Source organism: Salmo salar, chromosome ssa21, assembly GCF_905237065.1.
Source record: "Salmo salar chromosome ssa21, Ssal_v3.1, whole genome shotgun sequence".
Lineage (NCBI taxonomy): Eukaryota > Metazoa > Chordata > Actinopteri > Salmoniformes > Salmonidae > Salmo > Salmo salar.
Genome location: NC_059462.1, coordinates 14,405,629 through 14,432,248, shown reverse-complemented (window position 1 = coordinate 14,432,248; position 26,620 = coordinate 14,405,629). Strand labels below are relative to the sequence as shown.

At 44.0% G+C, this 26,620-nt stretch overlaps 1 protein-coding gene across 13 annotated transcripts in view; it reads right to left on the bottom strand.

Annotated features, from left to right (window-relative positions):
• LOC106581813 (plakophilin-4) overlaps window positions 1-26,620 on the bottom strand; it is a 116,423-nt gene that overhangs the window by 63,243 nt on the left and 26,560 nt on the right. For all 13 annotated transcript variants that reach the window (XM_045704450.1, XM_045704451.1, XM_045704446.1 and 10 more), the window contains one exon: window positions 3,302-3,414. In XM_045704450.1, coding sequence (XP_045560406.1) covers window positions 3,302-3,414 — 113 coding nt within the window. The remainder of the gene's footprint in view (window positions 1-3,301; window positions 3,415-26,620) is intronic.

The window sequence follows — 26,620 nt, the reverse complement described above, 5'->3', positions numbered from 1 at the left end:
AATCTTGCTCACTCACTATGGCTAATTTAGGCTCCACATTTCCACCCTGTTAGGATTATGCACCTAATAGGTTGTAAAATGAACATAAAAATGTCTGAGCTTGACCAATGTGTTTTTCTGAAAGTGACACGTCCTTTTTCTGACAGAATACAAAAAAAATAAAAATAAATATATATACACATATATATATATATATATATACACACACACACACACTTTTCCCCCCAAAACTGAATAGGTCCAAAAGGCATCGCAGGGTAGGAACGACCCAGTCAGTACAGCGCAGGCAGCACCACACAGCTCTCTGACCACCGGGCCATCCTGTACATAATATGACCTCCCAAAGCCGATTACTCTGGCTAGGGTCGCCAAAAGGCCCCAACCTCTCCCAACTGCCCATGGCCATCACATGACTGGAATTCATTGTGTAGGAGTGACCAGGTTGAAAATAGCCCTGTAAAACCACACCCTGTTATGATGTAGGCCTTTTATCAATTTTGTGAGTGCTGAGAATATGACCAGAGGAAATGTCCCCTATCCTGTAGGGAGGAAATGGTACTTGTACCTTGCTAACGTCAACAAACAGGATCAATATCATGACAAGATCCACTCTCATTGAGGCTGCAGAAGCCTCTTGTGGAGGAGATAGCAGCAAATAGCCCGCTTGCCAATTTTGACAACAATTTTCCCTGTAGGACAGCCTTTGTTTGGAGACTCTCTGGCCAGGCCTCTATCTGCAGCCCGCTGAGCCCTGAGAGCTGTAATGGACACTCACACTGTGTGCTGCTATTGGACGAGGACATGCTTCATATGAGGACCTCGGGGTTATTACTAGTCAAGAAAGGAGCTTCCCTGATTCAGGGTACACTCTACTTTGAAGAGCGGAAGCACTATGCCCACATAGGACTACACTGGCTATGGCAAATGACTTCCAACGGGCAAGCCACAAAGACACAAACCTACTTGAGACCGCATTTCATCAACATAACACATTGTATCCACGTGGTGTGTCCGAAATGGCACCCTACTCCCTACCGTCTGCGGTCAAAAGTAGTGCACTACACGGGGTATCATTTCAGACGCGGACAGTGTGCCACACAACCCGGCATGCCTTTTCCATTAGTCAAGAAAGCAGAGCGATAATAATCTTCTCACAGCAGCACAGTGCATCCCTGACTGACTGACTTAATAAAAGCGGAGATATGCATAAACCAACAGAGAACTACGGTATTAATAGCAGCCACTAAAATGTGTCCATTAAGCAATTTCCCCTCAAAAGTCACAGGCCATTAACCTCCTCTCTTTTTTATCCCCAGCCGCATTTCACAATTAACATTCCTACTCAACAGCACATCATCACGTTCTTCAAACAGAAACACCAAGAGGTATGACCCCCCCCCAAAAAAATTATTATTCACTGTTATGCAATGCTGCATTGGTGGATTACTTCAAACCATATCTTCCAATTAGATACAGGATGCGTCACCAATGGCACCCTATTCCCTATATAGTGCACTACTTTTGAGCAGCGCTTGTCAAAAGTAACGCACTATTTAGCGAAACAGGGTCCCAATTAGGACGCAGTTCCTTAAATAAATCCAGCAACGGCAATACACAAGAGGACGTCCATATAGCGTCTCAACGTGAGCATGCAGTGCGGAGATTTCGGTAAAGCTCAGCGATTTGAACGTAAACAGTAGCCTAGCCGATGTGAAAGCCTATATTACTGTATGTTTGATAACCTATAAAGTACAGTAGCACTTCACTAAAGGCTCATTTATACCCTATGCAAGTACGCAACGCAATTAGCTACGCAAAACGGCTAGCAAAAACACGTGTGCATCGGCGCAATTTGTAAATCGACGCAAGTACGCAGGATCAACATTTTGCTCGGCTTATTGCGTTCTTGTGTACGACATAAATTAGGCCCAAGCCGGGAACATCCCGCCATTTCTCCCTGGCTGCATCCCAAACACTTACAAGACACACCCTCTCCCCTCAAATGAAGTGGACACTTCTGATGCCGTATCATGAGGTCTGACGAGTTGACACTTGCAGGGCGAGGGGCGACGGAAGAACGAGTGAACTTCAAATGGACCGCTCTTGCCCGGGAATGTGTCACTCGTTCATCCCGAGGTTGTGTTTTCAGTCACCATGGAACTGTTGTGTGCCTTATATACAGTCTCAAGTATGATTGATATGCTCTACAGTCAAGTATGATTGATATGCTCTACAGTCAAGTATGATTGATATGCTCTACAGTCAAGTATGATTGATATGCTCTACAGTCAAGTATGATTGCATTTCATATCTTGGCTGGAAGACAACGCATCCGCAGACATTGAATGTTAGCCATCCTACTATATCAGGTAAAATCGAAAATTACAATGTATAAGTATGATGTCAGGGCAAGTTGTGCACAAGCTAACGTTTCCAACAAGCTAACGTTTCCAACAAGCTAACGTTTCCAACAAGCTAACGTTTCCAACAAGCTAACCAAACAAAAACATAATTACCTTTATGAGACGTGTTAGAGCCATCATGTGCATTAGTAGCACAATTTCTAACTTATTTACATTCGTTTTTTTTTTTTTTACTTACACTTGTATGTTGACTTCTCCATATTAATGTTGGTTGTAAGTATTGGCTGACTTTTCTTAGCAGATGTACAATCATCGCCAATTGAATTATTGGGGCGTTTCAGAACATTTTTTTATTTTGTTTTATTGAAACTTTATTTAACTCGGCCAGTCAGTCAAGAACATAATTGTACACTCGCAAACTCGATCAAAAACGAGAGCAGAGGAGCTTACACTGCCAACTTCCCTTGCTTGGCTAATCAACGACAAAGATGGCCGCGGGGATTCCCCCCAAGGGCATAAGGCGAAGGTGTGTCTTTTATGACTTTGAAACACAGCCCCTGTTACCGTCCACATCGACCATTTTTCAACATCTGCTACCATAGACAACATACTGTGTGAGTTTGTTTTCCACAGCAATGTCATGGCTCGTCAAACTGAAAGGCGAATTGATGAGAACATCTAGGACGACGTCGCCATCTCTGTTCCGTATACACAGTCCATTTAGACGTCGATTCGCCGCCACTGTATTCCTGTGCCAAGAGGTTCAACTACGGCCCACTGCTGCAACTGAGGAAGTAGCTATGTGCAAAGCTATGACCAGCACGTAGGCTCTCTGTGTGTGTGTGAGTGTGTGTGTGTGCTTAAATGCACGCACGTGTATGTGTGTATACATGCATGTGTGTATGAGCGTGTGTGTGTGTGTGTGTGCGCTCGTTAACCTGCCGCTAGCAGTGTCTGGCGATTCGGCCCCAAGTCTGCATCTTTCCAGCTGATTGGCCACAATCTGTCTCTCCACCTCCAGCTCCCTGGTCAGCCTCTCAAACTGGATCTCCTGCAGAAGGACAGTAAGGACAAGACAGAGTCAGGAACACAAGGTCAGAGATGCCATGCCTTACAGAATGGCTGCCTTGTAAAATAGGTATTCTGGTCCGAGTGGGATTTCCTGGTTCGATGAAAATACATGGATGAGGATGATGCTGACGAGGAGGAAGGATAACAGTTTGACAGCTCTGAGGAACAGAAGTGTGTACAGACGCCGTACAAAAACACCACACACACACACACACACACACAAACGCTACGCCTTGGAAAACAAAGTAACCATTTGAAACGCGCACACACACACACACACACACACACACACACACACACACACACACACACACACACACACACACACACACACACACACACACACACACACACACACACACACACACACACACACACACACACACACAGAGAGATTGAAGTACCACTTTAGCCTGGGCAAAAACAGTGTTATTCAACCTTGCTTCTACTAGCTTGTCCGCAGGGAGCAATGCAGGAAGCAGCATCTGACTTTTCTAATTATCGAACCCCAGTGAGGCTGCCTGCCGAGAGTTCTACCTGGGCTCTCTCTGTGTGTCAGAATGGCTTCAAGCACTGCAGCATGTCACAGGAAGAGAGCCTCACATATACAAACGCGCGGACACACAGTACACTACTAGACCTACGTGTACACATAACACACAGACACACAACTACTACAACCATACATCACACACAGCCCTTTCCTTGCACCCATGTCACCCCCGCTCCGTCACACACAGACATGCAGGGACTCAGTCTGTTTCTCTCCCTTTCTCTCACGTACACAGACCCATTCCCACTCACCTTAATAGGCGATAATCTAGCTAGACTAGCTCTCTCGCTCTCCCCAGGCCAGCTGTAGCCCCCTCCATATAACTGTAGCCAGTCACAGTTAGCCACTGTCCCTGTGGCTTCAGGCTGCCCACGTTTCACGCCTCATCTCCACCACCCCTCTTTAACTTCTGGAGGTGCCACGAGAATGCCTCTCCTGACTGGAGACTCATTTGGCTCAGAAGAGAGCGTTAGCTAGTGCTCGCTCGCCCTCCCTCCCTCCTTACCCTCCTCCTCCGCCTGCCTTGCATTGCCTTGTGCCCTCCCCTCCTCTGCTATCCTCTCCCCTGGCTCAGTAGTGGCCATGTGCAGCCTGGCTGCTGCAGAGAGGGGAGAGGGGAGCTCTGCTAAGCCCTGCCACTCCACACACAGAGAGAGAGAGAGAGAGAGAGAGAGACAGAGACACAGGCCACGCTGCAGTTTCCTCAGGAAGGAGGAACATCTACAAGGTGGCTCTGCTCCCGCCGCTAGCACACACAGAACAGAGGATAATACTCTGGAACGGGGACTGAAACAGACCCCTCTGTAGGGTATATTACAGCCCTCTGTCCTGACAGGAAGACTGACACTGATCTACTTTAGAAGGAAAGGATCAATAAATCCTTCGCGGCAGCCGCTCTAGAGACGTGTGGAATAAACGAGGGAAACTTATTTTCTGTTTCAAGAATCAAAGAACCTGGGTGCACATTTGTAAAACCAAACTATTGTATAGACGTAGTCAACAAAAGGTAATGGCATAGAGAACGCGTCGAGACGAAATCTCCTTATCGGTTTAGCCCGAGTCTTGCTATTCCAGGTTCTCTGTTATTTAAATCAAACATACTAAAAGTTCACGGTCTGCGAGACGACGGTATCTTTTTAGTGACGTCTGACAAAATATGTCCCCGGGTGATCTTGTAACTGCTCATCCATTTGAATGAAGCTCAGCACCGCAATCTAACAGCGCTTGTGTACTGTCTGTGTGTGTGTGTGTGTGTGTGTGTGTGTGTGTGTGTGTGTGTGTGTGTGTGTGTGTGTGTGTGTGTGTGTGTGTGCAAACCCAACAGCTTGTACCTATCCCCGTGCACTCTCAGCAGCACTGCAGCACTCACACCACATTACATCTACTATTAAACGTCTCCGATAGCGCATGAAGATCACTGATACGTGCATGTCTCTGCCCATTACACTTTCAGGTGCATCTCTTCAAAGCGCGTGTGCAGTCTAACTGGCTACGCTGTCAAATCACTAGCGCGGGAGTATCTGTTTAGACTACAGCAGAGCAGCAGGGTCTAAAAACAGATAAAGAAGGCCCTATCCTTTCAAAACGCCCCTAAAACCTCTGAACATATAGACTTTACAGTTCACGGTGTAGGCTAAGAGAGTTGTGGTCGTCCCAGAGAAAAGTAGGCCCGCCGGGATCCAAGAGTTAATATTGTGGTACAGAGAGTGTTGTTGTGTATAACAAAGTACATTTGAGAGCCTGATAGAAACACAGGTAACGGGGTACGTCCCAACTGGCACCCTATTCCCTACGTGCAGACGTAGGATCTTAATTTGAGCCAGTCTGCTACAGCAGGAAAATAATATGGATTATAATTAATGGACTTTTTTGGGGGAGGCTTTGATACATTTTAGTCAGGGCAAATCAAGTCTGACAATTTAAAGTGGAAATTACAAACTTTAGAAGCCTTTTTAAACCTCGGAGACACGACACGTTTGCATATCCGTGGTGGTCCCGTGTGGCTCAGTTGGTAGAGCATGGTGTTTGCAACGCCAGGGTTGTGGGTTCGTTTCCCACGGGGGACCAGTACGGGGAAAAAAATGTATATATGAAAAATGTATGAAATGTATGCTTTCACTACTGTAAGTCGCTCTGGATAAGAGTGTCTGCAAAATGACTGAAATGTACATGTAAAATATCCTGCTGTGCAGGAAGATTCTTAGCAACAAAAGAGTGATCAAATGAAGATCCTACATCTGTACTGCACTACTTTTGACCAGAGCCTATATAGGGAATAGGGTGCCATTTGGGATGCAAAGGGTGAACGACCCTTCCAGGAAGAAAATAACACAGATAGGCTTCAGTTTCACAGCCTCCTCCCTTTCTCATTGGCTCAGTGCAGAAAACACTTGTCACATGATACAACACGATCCTATCATGGACCATTTATGACCAGGAAAACACTTTAAATCACACATTCTTGAAGATGTACATATGTTTGTGAGTAAACACAAAGAAATGGGTGTCTTATGTCATGAACATGGTTGGTTCACCATCTATTTGCCTTCTAATCTAATGTCCTGTTTGACTGTGCAGCCTTGAATGTCCGAGGGGCGGAAACCTGGTCTCAGAGCTACTAGATAATGCACAGCCAAGGGCAGACAGTGTTGCTTCTTCTACTGAATAACTCCAATGCAGCAGGTTTCTATAGAATCCAGATTGTGTTTCTGATGAAACAGGGCAGAGGGGCATCTGCTGCTGCCATATGGCTCTAAATGCTTGATCCCAGCTCCAAGCCTGTCCTACCCACGCTCTGTACCCCAAGCCTGTCCTACCCACGCTCTGTACCCCAAGCCTGTCCTACCCACGCTCTGTACCCCAAGCCTGTCCTACCCACGCTCTGTACCCCAAGCCTGTCCTACCCACGCTCTGTACCCCAAGCCTGTCCTACCCACGCTCTGTATCCCATAGCCCGGCTCCACTGTGGATGCCTGCCTGCACGGAGGAGATTCAGAGCTTCCTGTACGAAGCAGAGCTAGCTAGCCTCTCCTTCTCCACCCTGCAGCAAACAATCCTCCCCTCTTGCATCTGCTGTCTTTTCCTCTCTCAGGTGGCCATCAATATTACTAAGACGTCGTCCTCAACATCCCTCTCCTTGTCCTTTATTAGACTACGGTGCAAAAAAGAAAACATATTTTATGACTTTTACCTCTCATACATTTCAACAGGAATTTCCAGAGTACAGGTCATCACGAGCCTTATGAAGCCCGCAACAAATGTGGATCCAATACATTAGCTTCTCATACCAGGCTGTTACAGACGTAGGATCGTAATTTGATCACCCTTTTGCAGGAGAACTTTACATTTAAATGTATAGTGTACTTGAGGTTTAAAAAGACTTCCAAGGTTTGTAATTTCCACTTTGAAATTTAAGAACTGATTTTCTTTTACGAAACAAAATGTATCAATGACTACAGAATTGTCCATTATTTCACAATTCCTGTTGATGCAGGATTATTTTCCGGTGTAGAAAACTGGTTCAAATTAAGATCCTACATCTGTACTTGTTGCTACAGGAGGCAACCTAATGAAACAAGAGCAAGACAACACGGCCTAAGTGGCGCGTCCATTACAGCCTCAAACAGACCGGCTCTGCTCTGGTCCCCATGTATAATTCATTGAGTTTGCAGAGTCAGTGAAACACAAAATGGGACACATCTATTCAGCTTAATGATGCGACGCGTCAGGACGAAGGCCGCGGGTAACGACCATTAAACAAGGCCCGTGTTTATCTAGCCCATGTTGCCGGCGAGGGGGTGAAGCGAGAGCCCTCTCTCTCCCCCCCCTCGGTCCGTGCCAGGCTTAGTGGAAGGAGGGTTGGAGACAATGAAGGCTGGTCGTCCTGTACCAACATGCGCTTTGCTCTGCTAAGCTCTGCTCATTGTTCGGCATGACAATGAGTGTCAGTCCTCGGGCCTGACTGCCCTGTCACCCAGCGCTGAATCAGATCCTGTCCCCCTCTGTCTCGGCCTGTCCTACTTCATAGGGCCTAGTACAAACAGATGACATACCACCACGCCACGGGTTGCATGACCCCTTGCAGACGCATAATGGACAGTGACTGGTAGACTCAGCTCAAAGCTTCAAGCATTGGCCTCTACTCTGCTCTGTCCTGTCGTGCAGCCTCAGCACAGCCTCTCACTCCACCTACAGGTCTACACTTGACATGATGGACCGCATCCTAAAAGAGACCCCTATTTCTTATTTAACCTTTATTTATCCCGCAAATCCCATTGAGAGGTCCCTTTATACTTTGAAGTGCACTACATTTAACACCGGTCATTTGGGACGCACTCGTGATAAGACAACGGAGGGCCACTAGCAACATTTTTCCGAAACCCTGAAAAATGACATTTTCTCTGCTGAAAATGAAATTCTATGAAATAGAACAAGTAGGAATTAAAGAGTTGGGTAGTCTAGGTCACGTTCAACCCCGCATGAAGAATTAGAAAGACTGCGACTGCATTGTAACTTCGTACCAGAGAGGAAGAGAAGCAGAGCAGTCTTTGGCCCTATAGGGCAGGCAAAGTGAGGTCACGCCAACGTTATACAGGCTCAGCTGTGTCAGTGTATTTTTAGTAGCAAAGTCATACAGTATATAGAGGTATCGGGCTCTGACTAGAAGCTGTTGATCACTTCCACTCCAACAGGCTCTCCTCATGTCCTGATTGGGCATGATTGAGCCATCATGTTCAGAGGGCTAGTTTGGGTGACCCTGGATTGACCGCCTTGGGCCAGAAGAAGCACGGGGTTTTTTTTGGAACGCTCTTTGTCGGCTCTCAAACATCAGCTCCGACATAGTAATCACGCCCTTAAGCCGAGATAAAAATCTCAGCCAGATCATGCAAATATAATAGTAGATGTCATTTAACCAGATGCTTTTATCCAAAGGGACTTAACAGTCACATGTGCATACATTTTACTTATGGGTGGTTCTGGGAACCGAACCCACTACCTTGGCGTTACAAGAGCCATGCTCTACCAATTCAGCTGCAAAAGGACCATATGAAAACATGAGGGGATAGTCTAGGTCCAGTGTTCAACAGTAGGCTCCTCATGTCCTGTCCCAGATGCACACCAAGCATCCTCCTCCTCACACCACGTCACTGTTTGGTGGATCTTTTTGAAACACTTAAATTCCACTCTCCTTACATATTTATTGCACTTACAGTTGAAGTCGGAAGTTTACGTCATAAAAACTCGTTTTTCAACCACTCCACAAATTTCTTGTTAACAAACTATAGTTTTGGTAAGTCGGTTAGGACATCTACTTTGTGCATGACACAAGTAAATTATTTGACTTATAATTCACTGTATCACAATTCCAGTGGGTCAGAAGTTTACATACACTAAGTTGACTGTGCCTTTAAACAGCTTGGAAAACTCCAGAAAATTATGTCATGGCTTTAGAAGCTTCTGATAGGCTAATTGACATTATTTGAGTCAATTGGAGGTGTACCTGTGGATGTATTTCAAGGCCTACCTTCAAACTCAGTGCCTCTTTAATTGACATCATGGGACAATCAAAAGAAATCAGCCAAGACCTCAGAAAAAAGATTCTAGACCTCCACAAGTCTGGTTCATCCTTGGGAGCAATTTCCAAACGCCTGAAGGTACCACGTTCATCTGTACAAACAATAGTAGGCAAGTATAAACATCACGCAGCCATCATACCACTCAGGAAGGAGACGCGTTCTGTGTCCTAGAGATGAACGTACTTTGGTGCGAAATGAGCAAATCAATCCCAGAACAACAGCAAAGGACCTTGTGAAGATGCTGGAGGAAACAGGTTCAAAAGTATTAAAATCCACAGTAAAACAAGTTCTATATCGACATAACCTGAAAGGCCGCTCAGCCACGAAGAAGCCACTGCTCCAAAACAGCCATAAAAAAGCCAGACTACGGTTTGCAACTGCACATGGGAACAAAGATCGTACGTTTTGGAGAAATGTCCTCTGGTCTGATGAAACAAAAATAGAACTGTTTGGCCATAATGACCATCGTTATGTTTGGAGGAAAAAGGGGGAGGCTTGCAAGCCGAAGAACACCATCCCAACCATGAAGCACGGGGGTGGCAGCATCATGTTGTGGGTGTAGTTCGCTGCAGGAGGGACTGGTGCACTTCACAAAATAGATGGCATCATGACGATGGAAATTATGTGGATATATTGAAGCAACATCTCAAGACATCAGTCAGGAAGTTAAAGCTTGGTCGCAAATGGGTCTTCCAAATGGACAATGACCCCAAGCATACTTCCAAAGTTGTGGCAAAATGGCTTAAGGACAACAAAGTCAAGGTATTGGAGTGGCCATTACATTTACATTTACGTCATTTAGCAGACGCTCTTATCCAGAGCGACTTACAAATTGGTGCATTCACCTTAAGATATCCAGTGGAACAACCACTTTGCCATCACAAAGCCCTGACCTCAATCATATAGAAAATTCGGGGCAGAACTGAAAAAGTGTGTGCGAGGAAGGAGGCCTACAAACCTGACTCAGTTACACCAGCTCAGGAGGAATGGGCCAAAATTCACCCAACTTATTGTGGGAAGCTTGTGGAAGGCTACTCGAAACGTTTGACCCAAGTTTAAATTGTTTAAGGCAATACTACCAAATACTAATTGAGTGTATGTAAACTTCTGACCCACTGGGAATGTGATGAAAGAAATAAAAGCTGAAATAAATCATTCTCTCTACTATTATTCTGACATTTCACATTCTTAAAATAAAGTGGTGATCCTAACTGACCTAAGACAGGGAATTTTTACTAAGATTAAATGTCAGGAATTGTGAAAAACAGAGTTTAAATGTATTTGGCTAAGGTGTATGTAAACTTCCGACTTTGTTAACAAGAAATTTGTAGAGTGGTTGAAAAACGAGTTTTAATAACACCAACCTAAGTGTATGTAAACTTCTGACTTCAACTGTACATGTTGTATCTTCCATATTCCTGGCTGCACAATGAATTACCCAACCGGAACAATAAAGTTGGAATTGGATTGAATTGAGGAGGCCCAATGAGAGGTAGAGCCAGAGGTGGCATGTCCCTCTCCTAGACATGTCCTCACGCTCCGCTCAACCATAGGAGATAAAGACAATAAATGACAACATACGACATCTTAAATTTTACCATCACCGTGCAGCGAAGGATTTCAATATATTTTCATGCGGCACTTTAATGCATATCTAATGCTTTTGTAGCATGATGGGTATTGTGACGGGAAAACAGCGAGTGCTTTTCTTGAGGTCCTTTTGCGAGGTCTGAGACCACGTGAAAGGCGACATAGTAGAACTAGTTCTAATCCCACTGTACTTCACACTTTTCTACCACATTGCCATGATAGATGAATATCATTAGAATCATCATCATCATGGGGTTTGTGAACATTTTCTAAAGCCTCCTTCTCAAACTGATGATCCCTGTTCAGAGACAAACAACAGTAGCAATATGAATCATCAACATGCTGACAGAAGAAAACAATCTGCAACAGCACAGCGGGGTGTTGTTCATAGGCCTCTTCTACAACAATCAAGGTGTTGTAATTCAAAGGAAGTCCATTGGCATTAGTTTCACCTGGAAGTGAAGCTATAGCATACTATAGAAGACTAGTAGTAGACTACTAATGAATTAATAATAGACTAATACTAGACCTTTCAGTGTGGGAACAAAGGGAGTCCCTTTATTCAACATGTCTCCTACCTGACTTTAGTGGAGGAGAAAGCAGGTGTGGTACAGTAGTGACGACATCATGACTAGTCTGTCAGCGAATACAGCGAAATTAACGATTGAGAAGCCATGATGCGGAGGTGAGTGAAACAGATGTCCATTTCCTGCTGTCGACTCAGCACTTCCTCTCCCACACACATATATAGCAGATAGACAGGAATGGTGAGGTACAGTGCATTCTGAAAGTATTCAGAGCCCTTGACTTTTTCCACTTTTTGTTACGTTACAGCCTTACTCTAAAATTGATTACAATTGTTTTCCCCCTCATCAATCTACACACAATACCACCTAATGACAAATGCTACTAAAATGTATTTTAAATTTTTTTGTTGAAATATCACATTTACATAAGTATTCAGACCCTTTACTCAGTACTTTGTGGAAGCACAAGCTCTGTCAGGTTGGATGGGGAGTGTCGCTGCACAGCTATTTTCAGGTCTTTCCAGAGATGTTCAATCAGGCTCTCGCTGGGACCACTCAGAGATTTGTCCCGAAGCCACTCCTGCGTTATCTTCGCTGTGTGCTTAGGGTGGTTATCCTTTTGGAAGGTGAACCTTCGCCCCAGTCTGAGGTCCTGAGCACTCTGGAGCAGATTTTCATCAAGGATCTATCTGTGCTTTGCACCGTTCATCTTTCCCTCGATCCTGACTAGTCTCCCAGTCCCTGCCGTTGAAAAACATCCCCACAGCGTGATGCAGCCACCATCATGCTTCACCGTAGGGATGGTGCCAAATTTCCTCCAGACGTGACGCTTGGCATTCAGGCCAAAGAGTTCAATCTTGGTTTCATCAGAACAGAGAATCTTGTTTCTCATGGTCTGAGAATCTTTAGGCAAACTCCAAGAAGGCTGTCATGTGCCTTTTACTGAGGAGTGGCTTTTGTCTGGCCTCTCTACCATAAAGGCCTGATTGTCAGAGTGCTGCAGAGATGGTTGACCTTCTGAAAGTTTCTCCCATCTCCACAGAGGAACTCTGGAGCTCTGTCAGAGTGACCATCGGGTTCTTGGTCACCTCCCTGACCAAGGCCCTTCTCCCCCGATTGCTCAGTTTGGCCAGGCAGTCTTGGTGCTTCCAAACTTCTTCCATTTCAGAATGATGGAGGCAACTGTGTCATTTTTTAAATATTTATTTAATTTTACCTTTATTTAACTAGCCTGGTCAGTTAAGAACAAATTATTATTTACAATGACAGCCTACCTGGGAACAGTAGGTTAACAGCCTTGTTCAGGGGCAGAACAACAGATTTGAATACTCTCCGAATTCACTGTATATCACCCCCCCCACTTTCTTTGAAGCATGTGTACATATTGTGTCTTCTTGTGGTAGTCCTTTCCTGCAGTCAAATAACCAAAGCGCCCTCTAGTGGCCTCATGGTTGGAACGTTATAAATATTTCTCATCATTTCATAATTAAATCGACATTATTTTAAAAAACCTGCTGAAACTCCGGTATTTCTATGTCAACCGGTTTTGTTATATTTCAGTCTTCTGTGATGTATTTAAAGTGCAATACTGGGATGCAAGTTCAAAATGGAAAACATGTCAACTCTATATCTGACATGGTACAGGTATCTTCTTTCATTATGCCCATAACCATGTGTATAAGATGTATACTTCTGTTTGAAAGTAGACGTGTTTAAGACTACCTAGAAGCACTGTGTGAACCTAAAAGGTTTTTAAATTATACTTATGCTAAAATGTTTTTTCTATTCTCCTGAGCCATTTCATTTATGTTCTTATTTTTATATTTTCTGATTTCTTATTATTGCAATGCCGAAAATGAACTTGCTAGTAAGCATTGCGTTGATATCCTGTACATATGACTAATAAAACGTTCAATTCCCATATAGCAGACAGACAGGAATAGTGAGTCATATCACAGCAATCTGTGCTCCAGCCCCGGCATCAGAAAACGTCCAAATCTCTCTATTAATTAAGACCAGAGATCTTATCTGACTTTTACTTCTCACTTCTTCACTGTCTCTATTTGATGCTGCACTGGCCCAGCAGCACTCAGTGTCCCATAGGCCTCAAAAGTAGTGAACTATACAGGGAATAGGGTGCCATTTGGGGCTCAAACTGGGGTTCTGATCTGATCCAGGCGCTGCAGGAAGAGGGCACGGACGCTTGTCATCCAAAAGGGCTGCAGTTCCATTATGGATGCGGAGGGACATTTTATGTAACTAAGGCAGATGGCTTTTTTCCTTGACCGGGGGTTGAGAGAAATCCTCTGGAAACATATTTGTTCATTAAGTGGCAATGGGGCTTGACAGTTCTGCTCTCTAGCAGCAGCAGTGTGTGGCTGCTAACGTATTCTAATGAGGCCCACGACATAGCTGAATGTGGGAGGGATAGATATATATATGAAAGAGAAAAAGAGAGCGAGAGGGAGGGAGAGCGAGAGAGAGAGAGAGAGAGAGAGAGAGAAAGAGACAGCATTATTTCTCACTGGAAATCACTGCTACACAAAGTCACCTTGGGACGAAACTCTGATTTTGAGAGGAAGAATGTACAGGCTGCAGTAGTGACAGACATTTGTAAGCAATATGCATAACACAATGCTAGCAAAGTGAACAAGAAAATCTAAGCACTGAACAAGAGAACTGATTTCAAGGCCTCCTACAACACTACTTAAAAAGGTCTTAGTAAACTACATCTAAAAACCTCAAGTAATATGAAGAATGTCATAACATTTCATGGAATGCTATTCATCACTTGCAAGACGACTCACCCTGAATTTAATTCCGCTGCTCTATTGATCGCTACATACATTCAGTCTAAAACTGGCACCCTAGAAGTTGTTTGTGCGACTTCAAAACGAAGGGCGTGGTACGAAAACAAATTCATTAGGGATTGGATCGTCTAACAAATCGAACCAATCAGAGTATCAAAGTTGATCATGTCATTATCTGGCCCAACCCATCGGTTTCTGGGACCAATCAGAACGGTCAGAATGTGTTTGCGTTCTAGAAATCATCGGGGAGGGAGGCAAATCCAGACTCATCGTGGAGAAGAAACTTTAGTGGGCGTGGCGTTTGGCTGGAGTGATGTGGATGGGTAGCCAGGCAGATTCCTCACATTCCGTTTCAGTATTTTCACATTGGGTCAACCGACCTCTCTGATGACAGTCTACGTGAAGCCTCGGCATTCAAGGTCTTCTATACACTGTACATATGATCCTCAGAGCTCTAGCTTCTCACATGAAGACATTCACTTAGATTACTAATGAAGGGACTGCATTAGCAGACAGCGCCCTGGACCACTATATCAGCCACCCAAGCCATAGACTGTTCACTTGGCTACCGTCCAGGCAAATGGTACCGGATCTCGGAACAACAGGCTCCGCGAGAGCTTCTGCTAAATAGTCAATGAATGGTACCCAAGCTATCTGTACTGACTCCATCTTCCACTGACCCTACGCACACTCACTGGACTATATATATATATATATATATATATATATATATATATATATATATATATATATATATACACATGCTCACTCCCACACACTACACTGTCACTCCCACACAAAATCCTCACACATGCACACCGACACAACACAAACACACGTGCACACTCGCACACACTTTTACACTCCTCATACGCTGCTGCTACTCCGTTCTTTATTTGACTCTCAGTATTATCTTTTATGATGCCTTCATGTACATATCTACCTCAAGTACCTGGTACCTCTGCACATTGATCAGGTACTGGTACTCCCTGTATATACAGTTGAAGTCGGAAGTTTACATACACCTTAGCCAAATACATTTAAACTCAGTTTTTCACAATTCCTGACATTTAATCTTAGTAAAGAGTCCCTGTCTTAGGTCAGTTAGGATCACCACTTTATTTTAAGAATGTGAAATGTCAGAATAATAGTAGAGAGAATGATTTATTTCAGCTTTTATATCTTTCATCACATTCCCAGTGGGTCAGAAGTTTACATACACTCAATTAGTATTTGGTAGCATTGCCTTTCAATTGTTTAACTTGGGTCAAACGTTTCGAGTAGCCTTCTACAAGCTTCCCACAATAAGTTGGGTTAATTTTGGACCATTCTGGTGTAACTGAGTCAGGTTTGTAGGCCTCCTTGCTCTCACACGCTTTTTCAGTTCTGCCCACAAATGTTCTATAGGATTGAGGTCAGGGCTTTGTGATGGCCATTCCAATACCTTGACTTTGTTGTCCTTAAGCCATTTTGCCACAACTTTGGAAGTATGCTTGGGGTCATTGTCCATTTGGAAGACCCATTTGCGACCAAGCTTTAACTTCCTGACTGATGTCTTGAGATGTTGCTTCAATATATCCACATAATTTCCATCGTCATGATGCCATCTATTTTGTGAAGTGCACCAGTCCCTCCTGTAGCAAAGCACCCCCACAACATGATGCTGCCACCCCCGTTCTTCACGGTTGTGATGGTGTTCTTCGGCTTGCAAGCGATCCCCTTTTTCCTCCAAACATAACGATGGTTATTGTGGCCAAACAGTTCTATTTTTGTTTCATCAGACCAGAGGACATTTCTCCAAAAAGTATGATCTTTGTTCCCATGTGTAGTTTCAAACCGTAGTCTGGCTTTTTTATGGCGGTTTTGGAGCAGTGGTTTCTTCCTTGCTGAGCGGCCTTTCAGGTTATGTCGATATAGAACTCGTTTTACTGTGGAAATAGATACTTTGTACCTGTTTCCTCCAGCATCTTCACAAGGTCCTTTGCTGTTGTTCTGTGATTGATTTGCACTTTTTGCACCAAAGTACGTTCATCTCTAGGACACAGAACGCGTCTCCTTCTTGAGCCGTATAACGGCTGCGTGGTCCCATGGTGTTTATACTTGTGTACTATTGTTTGTACAGATGAACGTGGTACCTTCAGACGTTTGGAAATTGCTCCCAAGGATGAACCAGACTTGTGGAGGTCTACAGAGGACCAGAGTGCAACTGGTCCTTGTTTGGGAACACACACACACCACCGGTGTGGCGGTAATACGGTCACCGCAACAGCCCTATCTGTGACACAGATAAGAGGATGGACGAAGAGGAAGGACGTTTTCCTTTCTGCATCGGAAACATGAAAGTGGAGTTGCATCTTGGGCTAGATCATTAAAATGCCATTAAAGAGGCTGTCATCTGTGTGTCTGCTGAAGTGACAGCCAGCGCCTGGCACGGAGGCTGTCTGAGAGAGAAGAAACAGAGGCTGAGTCCCAAATGGTACCCTATTCCCTATGTAGTGCACTACTTTTGACCAGAGCCCTATGGGTGCTCAAACTTAGTGCACTCCTTAAGGAATAGGGTGCAGCCACCGTCTTCTGATGTGTAGCTTACAAACTACCTCATCTGCAGTACAGTCTATAAAGAATCTTGTGGGTTTTGGAGAGAGACCAACGGTCCAAATTTGTCTGTGGTCCAATCTCTGTCCTTTTCTTTGTGATAAAACGGCCATTGATAAGATGCAAAATAAGATGAGAGGAATCCTCTTTTAGATAGAGCAAAAATGGGTTCCCGCCCTCTCTCCTTCCACGTCCCAAATGGTACCCTATTCCCTACATAGTGTAGAAACTACTTTTGACCAGAGCCCATAGGGCCTTGATCAAACATAGTGCACCAGATAAGGAAAAGGGTGCCATTTGGGACGCATTCAATATCCTCCAAGCTCACATAAAACGGCCTGATGGTAGAGGGCTGCTGTGCAGTTGTGTTGTTCTGCCTGGCTGGCTGTGCCACAAAAGCTGCTGCGGTTGATGATGATGCCTTCTGCCGCTGAACAAAAGCAACACAAAGCCAATCTGTGTGTCTTTAAGGACACAAAGATCCAAACACTGCCAAAGAAGGGCAATAATTTCTTCCTTTCGGACTGCCATTCATCTGGGCCTCACAAACATACATTTCCTCTGGTAGCTTGATAGCTAAGTATTTTCCAAAATGTGGCTCCAGGCACGGTCTGTCTATGGGGAGAGCAATGTAGAAACGTTCGATCCTGCCGTTATACTGCTATTGCAGTGAACAAAGGGATGTAAGTAAGCTGACCTGCAATGTTAGTTCAGCCTACATCAGTGCTCGTTGGTGGGAGAGTCTGGGCTCTGTGCTGCCGAGAGATGGACATCTCTGAGAGAGCTGCTAGAGCTCATGGGTAATCCACCCTGGCACCCCTTACTCCGCTTTCTGGTCTTCCTTAGGGATTCCGAGTGAGGACGGCCGAGTATATGTAGGACGGCCGAGTATATGTAGGACGGCCGAGTATATCCTTCCTGTAATGACACCATCACCCCATGGTTCTAGAAGCTTCTTATTGGTCCCAGTTAGGGCTGTGGCTGTCACAAAATTTCGTCAGCCGGTGATTGTCAAGCAAATAACTGTCGGTCTCACAGTAATTGACCATTAATTAACATGAACACATTTAGCATCTCCTGGCTTCCACACAGCCTAAAAGCCACTGATGCGGACCTTCGGGAACATCTACATTTTAAAAAAGTCTAATAAATCCATGTAATATCTCCTACACCATCACAATAAATCCATTATTTATTTTATACAGATCTAAAAGAAACATGATATGAAGAAAATGTAGTCTATTTCAGAAGAACAGAATAGCATATTCTGAGTTGTCCGTATGTTAGGTCCTGATCTGGCTGTGCCATATGGATGTGGGCTACACTAGTTTATTTAGCAGACAAGATTTGCTTAGAATTCCGTGGCATTATTTTATATTATTTATATTATGAAGAATACAATTGAACAAAGCTGAATAAAATGAAAAAGGATATTTTCTCCAAACTATTTGAGGGAGTGTGCACATGCAGCTACTCTGTGTTGAGCGGTTAACAAAGAAATTAGGTATTCCTATATGCTTAATTTACAGGTATCAAATCGGTCACATACACATGGTTAGCAGATGTTATTACGAGTGTAGCGAAATGCTTGTGCTTCTAGATCCGACAGTGCAGCAGTATCTAACAGGTAATCTCTAACAATTTCCATTCGCCTTGCCTTGATTAAATGCGGTGGTACGTGCTCTCAGTTTTGCGTGAATGCTGCCATCAATCCACGGTTTCTGGTTAGGGAAGGTTTTAATAATCACAGTGGGTACAACATCTCCTATACACTTCCTTATAAACTCGCTCACCGAGCCAGCGTATACGTCAATGTTATTGTCTGAGGTATTAGTTGTTCTACAAACGTTGGGCTATATGTTTTGATTTGTAAGGCTGCATGATGAGACTAATGATGATTTGAAAAAAGTAACTTGAAATGCTTAAGCTCTGCTTTGGGTTTTTTTTGCGCAGGCTGTACACTCCAATAGTCTCTCATTTACAATTTGTCAAGCACTTGATAATGCCTCGAATTTCCCCTTTGTGTGGCCGTATTGCACCCCCAACAAATCCATGCCTTCTGCTGTCAGTGCTTGTGCTACGAAGCGCCTCACACTCACATGGCTCTCCATCACGTGATCAGGTCTTTCTCACAGGCTACAAGTGAAGACAGACACTTCAGGGATGCAACTGTGCGCGTCCTTATCAAATTCCGAGCTGCATATTGAAGATATTGGAAGAGCTGTCCTCATTTACTTTTCGTCAGCCAACAAGATGAGCAGGCCTAACGAACGGCAAGAGCACTAGCCTATGTCAATCTACTATCCCCCATAGTACAAAAGTTGGTTTTATTATATTCTGTTACGAGAAATAAATATTCCATATAGTCTGGGACAGTTGTGTGATGCGTTAGATCCTAAATTAATACAACAACTAGCATAAAAAAATAAAAACATTTACGCAATGAGGCTGACAACAGATCAGAACATTTAGCTTAAAATGTGATAGACTATTAGGCTATTTCTTCACATTATAAGCGCAGCAATACGCACACAGCATAAGTGTGAATGTTCCAATAGCAGGAAAACACCATTAACAAAAATGACCGCAAATGCAATTATGCATGTAATGCTTTTCTTATAAAGGTGCATTTTTTTGGCGAAAATTATCTTCCCCAAACTTGGAACTCGCAGGCTGCATATGTATGCCAGTTAGGCTCTACACCCCTTGTAAACTGGATTAATGTGCTAATTTTTAAGAAGTTATTTGGCCACTTTAGTTGTGATACAACCCTTATCAAAACATACAGGCCTATGGGCTAGGCTACATGAGGTGTCGAAAAAGTCGGGGGGAAAAGGCATTGTTTCTTGCCTTACGCTGGGCATCATTCACAAGTGATAATATAAAATTAACAAGTGATATGCTAATATTGTCACCTATCAGACTATTCTTGATTTAATCTTGTCTTTACATATACTAAATAATATATGTGTAACATTTGTTTTGATTTAGGATTGACTATTATTATGCGCCTGTCTCGAAACAGGGGCAGGGGGAAAAAAATACATGCCATCTACGCTCTTAAATAGCGAATGGAGGACGCTTTCCCGTGGTTCATTTTCATGCCAGCCAGGTAGGCTATACTCCTGTTGTAAAGATAAGCAATGTGCTTTATATTAGGAAAGTTGAGAAATAAATATCGTAGGCCTAGCCTATTGAAAGCTGATGGGATCCTCCTCTTTTTAATAGAGGCCATCACTCTGTTTTCTCCCACAATTGCATAGCCTATAGAAATGTTGCGCAACATGAGCTCATGGGCTCTCATGCAGTGTTTGATTCAATTTCTTATCACATTTGCATTGATGTCAGAGTGATTAGAGGGACAACAGAATGCTGAGTACCAGGCAGTTAGCAAGTTTGGTAGGCTACTAATGACCATCAACAGCATCAGAGCTTGGCGGAGCCCAATTACCGTGACTAAACGGTCACGTGGAATTTGACTGCCTTCATGACTAGTGACCGCTGGTGTGGCGGTAATATGGTCCCCGCCACAGCTCTAGTCTCAGTCGCACTGGTACCTGGTCTTTGTCACGCTGCTGTTGATGCCTTCCTGCCTACTACTGATGACACTGATGGAGATACGGAGGAAAGGAGAAGGTTGTCCCTGGGCTGGGTTTAAACACACAGACAGGCCTGTGTGTGCCAGGGTCAGCCCAGTACACACTGCTCCCCTCTGTCATCACGTCACGTTGGCAGCAGATTATCTGCCCTCCGTTCTGCCAGTCAGTCAGCCTCTACAGTGACATCAGGCTCCTGCTGAACAGCACAGTGAAACAGCCGACAGGCTGCAGCCACTGCTCTGTTCTCTGTCTGTCCATCTCTCCCTCTCTCACTCTCCAGGATAATTGCTCCAAGAAGGGCTTCCATTTTTTATGGCTATAATCGAGGCGGGAATGCTTTCAGAGTTCTCCTAGCCTGTCACAGCAGTAGGTGAGAAAAGAAGAAGGAGGAGGTAAGGCCAGAGGTAGCTAGCTTCCTAGTCGATTGTATTTAGAGGTCTTAGTTCACCCGCAGTGGTGGAACTGCTTCTGCCATCATGGCAATTTGAACCTAACTCCTGCTTTTTTCGAGCAGCAGATGTAGAAATTCCACAAAAAAGTCAAACCCTGCCTTTTAGTCAACGGCCAAATGATTGTATTTCTTTGACTTCTCCAGCTCCAAGAAACACAGGTCCACACAGAGGTCACTTGGATCAGTCTGCCAGAATGGAGGAAGCATTGCATTGTGATCTCAAGAGGGCTAAAGAGGTCGTCACATTTTGAGCACTCAAAGCAAGGACACCCCCTTCTGAGCAGTACTTTACTACACCACACACCAGCTGCAGAGGAAAAGCTGTGTGTGTGGTTTGGATTTACTATCCTTGTGGGGACCAGAAGTCCTCACAACGATAGTAAAACAAGGACAATTGTGGGGACATTATACCAGTCCCCACAAAGAAAAAGGCTTTTTTAGGCTTTGGGGTTAGGTTTAGGGTTAGAATTAGGGTTAGGGTTTTGGGGTTAAGGTTAGAGTTAGAGTTAGGTTAAGGGTTGGCTTTAGGGGTCAGGGAAAATGTATTTTGTGTGGGAATAAACTGTTTGGTTCAAGGATAGTAAAACAAACATCTGTGTGTGTGTGTGCGCGTCTCTGTGTGTGTGTGTGTGTGTGTGTGCGCGTCTGTGTGTGTGTGTGTGTGTGTGTGTGTGTGTGTGTGTGTGTGTGTGTGTGTGTGTGTGTGTGTGTGTGTGTGTGTGTGTGTGTATATATGAGGCTAAGCCAGACCTAGGCAGGGTCATAACAAGTGTGCCCTGGTCGGCCAGAGAAGGCAATTCAGCAGACAGATTCTTCGTGTTTAAAGTAGTGCACTACGTAGGGAATAGGGTGCCATTTGGGACGCATTCAATATCCTCCAAGCTCACATAAAACGGCCTGATGGTAGAGGGCTGCTGTGCAGTTGTGTTGTTCTGCCTGGCTGGCTGTGCCACAAAAGCTGCTGCGGTTGATGATGATGCCTTCTGCCGCTGAACAAAAGCAACACAAAGCCAATCTGTGTGTCTTTAAGGACACAAAGATCCAAACACTGCCAAAGAAGGGCAATAATTTCTTCCTTTCGGACTGCCATTCATCTGGGCCTCACAAACATACATTTCCTCTGGTAGCTCGATAGCTAAGTATTTTCCAAAATGTGGCTCCAGGCACGGTCTGTCTATGGGGAGAGCAATGTAGAAACGTTCGATCCTGCCGTTATACTGCTATTGCAGTGAACAAAGGGATGTAAGTAAGCTGACCTGCAGTGTTAGTTCAGCCTACATCAGTGCTCGTTGGTGGGAGAGTCTGGGCTCTGTGCTGCCGAGAGATGGACATCTCTGAGAGAGCTGCTAGAGCTCATGGGTAATCCACCCTGGCACTGTGTCCGCTTACTCCGCTTTCTGGTCTTCCATGCTTTGGTTTTATTTCCCTGGCACTGTATCCAAATGCTAACATTTTAGCATGTGTGGCACAAATCCCATTCAAGTCATGGGACCGATATTAGCATTTTTCGCGCATCATGTCCAAATCATCCAAAAGTACCTCAAATGTATTGTGCAGCTCATCAAAGTCACTTATAGATTATTTGAACATGATGCGCAAACAAATGCTAATATCTTCAACGGGATTTGTGCCACAAATTGATTTGGAAACAGTGACAGGGAAACTAAACCAAAGCACAGATTGCTGTCATACCTTGTCCATAGAGTGCTTACAGGGTAAAGAAATCAACATGTCATTTTGTAATTTGGGTTAAATATCCCTTTAAGCCCAGCTCCTGATTGTCTAACCCCCGGAGTCACAGGCTACATCCCAAATGGCACCCAGCTTCGGTCAAAAGTAGTGCACTATAAAGGGAATAGGGTGCCATTTTGGACACAACCACAGTGGAATTGGCGGTTTAAGTTGAGTTGACCTGAGGGCACCTGTCTATGTGAAACAGACATGAACCCCCCTGCTAGCTGTTACGTAACCACTGTACCCCACAGTTAGCAGGCTAGCAGCCACACACACTGTTCAGAGTTACACCCTTATCAGAAGGTTGTGAGAGAGAGACAGAGAACTTCTGTGAGTGTGGTGTTTACAGTTCATTTTTATTGTTTATTTCACTTTTGTATATCATCTACTTCACTTGCTTTGGCAATGTTAACATATGTTTCCCATGGCAATAAAGCCCTTGAATTGAAAGGGAGGGAGCATTATAATGCATGCTCAGCTCAACTGCCTCCTTGTCTGCTCTGAATGGCACCACACCCTTAGAGGAGCTCCTCCTCTAAATCACATTGCACATAGTGTTGAACACTTGATTAATGCAATGATTGACAAATGTGTGGATATTTTTAAAAGCCTCTCATTTTCAAATTGGCTAACAGAGCAAAAATACTGTCTACTGGTATTAAGATAATTATTGCAGGGACATGGGGTGTGGGAGAGCTGTTGTCTTTACACTGCACCACTCAGAGGGGGGGTATGTTGTGTAGAAAGAGATATTCGAATCTAGATCCGTCTCTTTATATACACACACACACACACACACACATACTTCATGACCAAAAGTATGGGGACACATTCTCGTCAAACATCTCATTTCAAAATTTGGGGCATTAATATCGCCGCTTTTTACAAATGTTTAAAGTGAAGGTCTTTTAAGGGAGTATGCGAGCACACTCGTTTAGCTCGGCTAGGCACCAGCAGAACTGAAGCATGCTTACGCCTTTAGACAGCAGCTCCAAATAGTCCCGGTTGTAAACGGCTAAGCTAGGCTGCATTACAGCTTAAACAATTCCTCTTTGGTTGTTGACTTAGTTACACCCAGTGTCACCCGGGCCAGGCCAGGCTGAGGTGATTAAGTCATAAACTAGGCCTGCTCCGGAGAGGAGTCGTCTGGATGAAAGCATACAGCAGCTTCCTCCTCTTTTTCCTGCCTTTCATTATTGCAGGGCATATTGTACCCTTCAGCCGCGTACAACAACGTCCATAGTAGAGGGTTACTCTGAATCAGCCAACTTTCCCCGCACATCAGATTGGGAGTAGGAGTTCACTTTTCTTCTGTTCTCCCACATTTTCCATGTTGCCTTTACTAACTTCAGGGTAGCCTAAGCTTTCGCATTGAGAAAAAAAAGGCTCGCATTTCACTGTGTTATTGTCTTAAGCCCACATTACAGCGCTCCAGTGCTCAGTTCACAGGGATAACCTTGCTAATGTGGCAGAAAAAGCATTAAAAGAAACATAGGGTTATTGCTGAATTCACAGAAAATGAGAAGTTGACTGGCTGAGTGCCATTCTGTGGCTTCCCTCCGGTCTCCAGCTTCATTCCACTTCAGAAGAAATTGATAAGAAAGTAGGTCTTAGATTATATACAAAAACACCCGTTCAGCTAAAAGAAATTATAATAAGATAATAAATATTACAGAGAGGGAGGCCATGTCTGAATACCCATACTAGCGTACTAAGGGGAGGACCATCATCCTAAGTGAATTTCATAAAAATAGTAAAACATTTAAAAAGTTATCTGTTTTAAATGAAACTATACTAAATATATTCACGTTACCAAATAATTAATTAAAACACTGTTTTGCAATGAAGGTTTACAGTAGCCTCAGCAGCACTCTGTAGCGTAGCACCATGGTGTAGCCAGAGGACAGCTAGCTTCTGTCCTCCTCTGTGTATATTGACTTCCATACAAAACCTAGGAGGTTCATGGTTCTCACTCCCTTCTATAAATGTACACAACTTCCAGAGGACGTCCTCCAACCTATCAGTGCTCTTGCAGCATGAACTGACATGCTATCCACCCAATCAAAGGATCAGCAAATGAATCTGGTACTGAAAACATACGCTACAGCAAGTTAGCACTGAAGTACATAAAATATGATGAGTAGATGACTCAAAGAGAGAGAATGAGGGAGAGAGCTTTTTCACTTTCACTTAGCTAGCAAATGCAGCTAGCTAGTTTAGTCTACTCAAACACCAGGCTCAAATGTTAGCTAGCTGGCAATGACTATCCAACACAACACTGGAACTCTTCCAAGTCAAGGTAAGCTTTTGATTTTACAAATGTATTGTCACCTGGGCCCACCTGTGTAACTACTAAACTGCTTACTGACTGTACACTGTAACTTTACTGTATGATTGTAGCAGGTTTACTAACGCATTAGTTCTATTAGCTATGTTGACTATGACGTTACTTTAGCTAATATGGTGACAACGATGTATGCTGTGTATAGCGGTTATGATAAGGTTTGCCTTGAAAAATGTTTTCGCCTTGTCACATAAAGCTGATGTGCTGTGCATTGAAGTCTACAACCGAAGGGAAAAGGTGAGAGGGGAACGCATAGATGCAAGAAGGAATACAACGTGGCTGCTATGAAAGTGAACTGTGTTTACGTGTGATCAGGGGTGTATTCATTCCTGCCGATTTTGTTGAAAAACCTTTCTTAAACGGAAGAAAACGGAATGAAACGGGGATAAACATACTGAATTTGTCCAATATAAACTCTTGTTTGCAACTGTTGGACTAATGATTACACCCTAGATCAGATAGATGCAAGCAAGAGTGTGCAAAGTGGTATTGAATGTGTCACTGTCTGTCCATGTGTCACCTCAAATTTCTCTCTCAGCCTGTGTGCCCTTACATTGTAAACTTTCTTTCATAGGCTAGGTTGTAGCAATGATGGGTATAGGGAAAATGTGAGTATTCTATAGTAGCCTAAACCTATCAATGTTACATTGAACTGGGTGAATGGAATATGAATGACAGTCATCCATTATGCTGTAATAGAAATAAGGCCATGCTCATAAAAAATAAAAAATGGTCCTCCCTCATCTGAAACGGCATCGACCTCCACTGCGTACTATATACGTACCTAAACTGCATACTATGTACTCATCGTCGCATACAATTTAGCACATACCATTTTGTAAAAAGTATGCAGTATGCCACGGCCGCAACACAGTAGCGCTCCTGACTGGCTGAGTAGGTGGGGCGGGGCCAAGTGCGGGTAGATTTTTCCAAAATCAACAGACATGCATCATATTAACCAGGCTGATAATAGCTCATTTCCAATTCGATTAATTTCTCTAAACTCTGAATAGAATGGGAATGGAGTTATAGGCCTACTCAGGCTGGTTATAGGCAGACTATCACATTTGATTTATACTGTATACTGTAGCCAACATGTTTATAGCAGACCACCATAGTCCCTGTGCCCAAGAACACTAAGGTAACCTGCCTAAATGACTACCGACCCATAGCACTCACATATGTAGCCATGAAGTACTTTGAAAGGCTGGTCATGGTTCACATTAAAACCATTATCCCAGAAACCCTAGACCCACTCCAATTTGCATACCGCCCCAACAGATCCACAAATGGTGCAATCTCTATTGCACTACACACTGCTCTTTCCACCTGGACAAAAGGAACACCTATGTGAGAACTCTATTCATTGACTACAGCGCAGCGTTCAACACCATAGTGCCCTCAAAG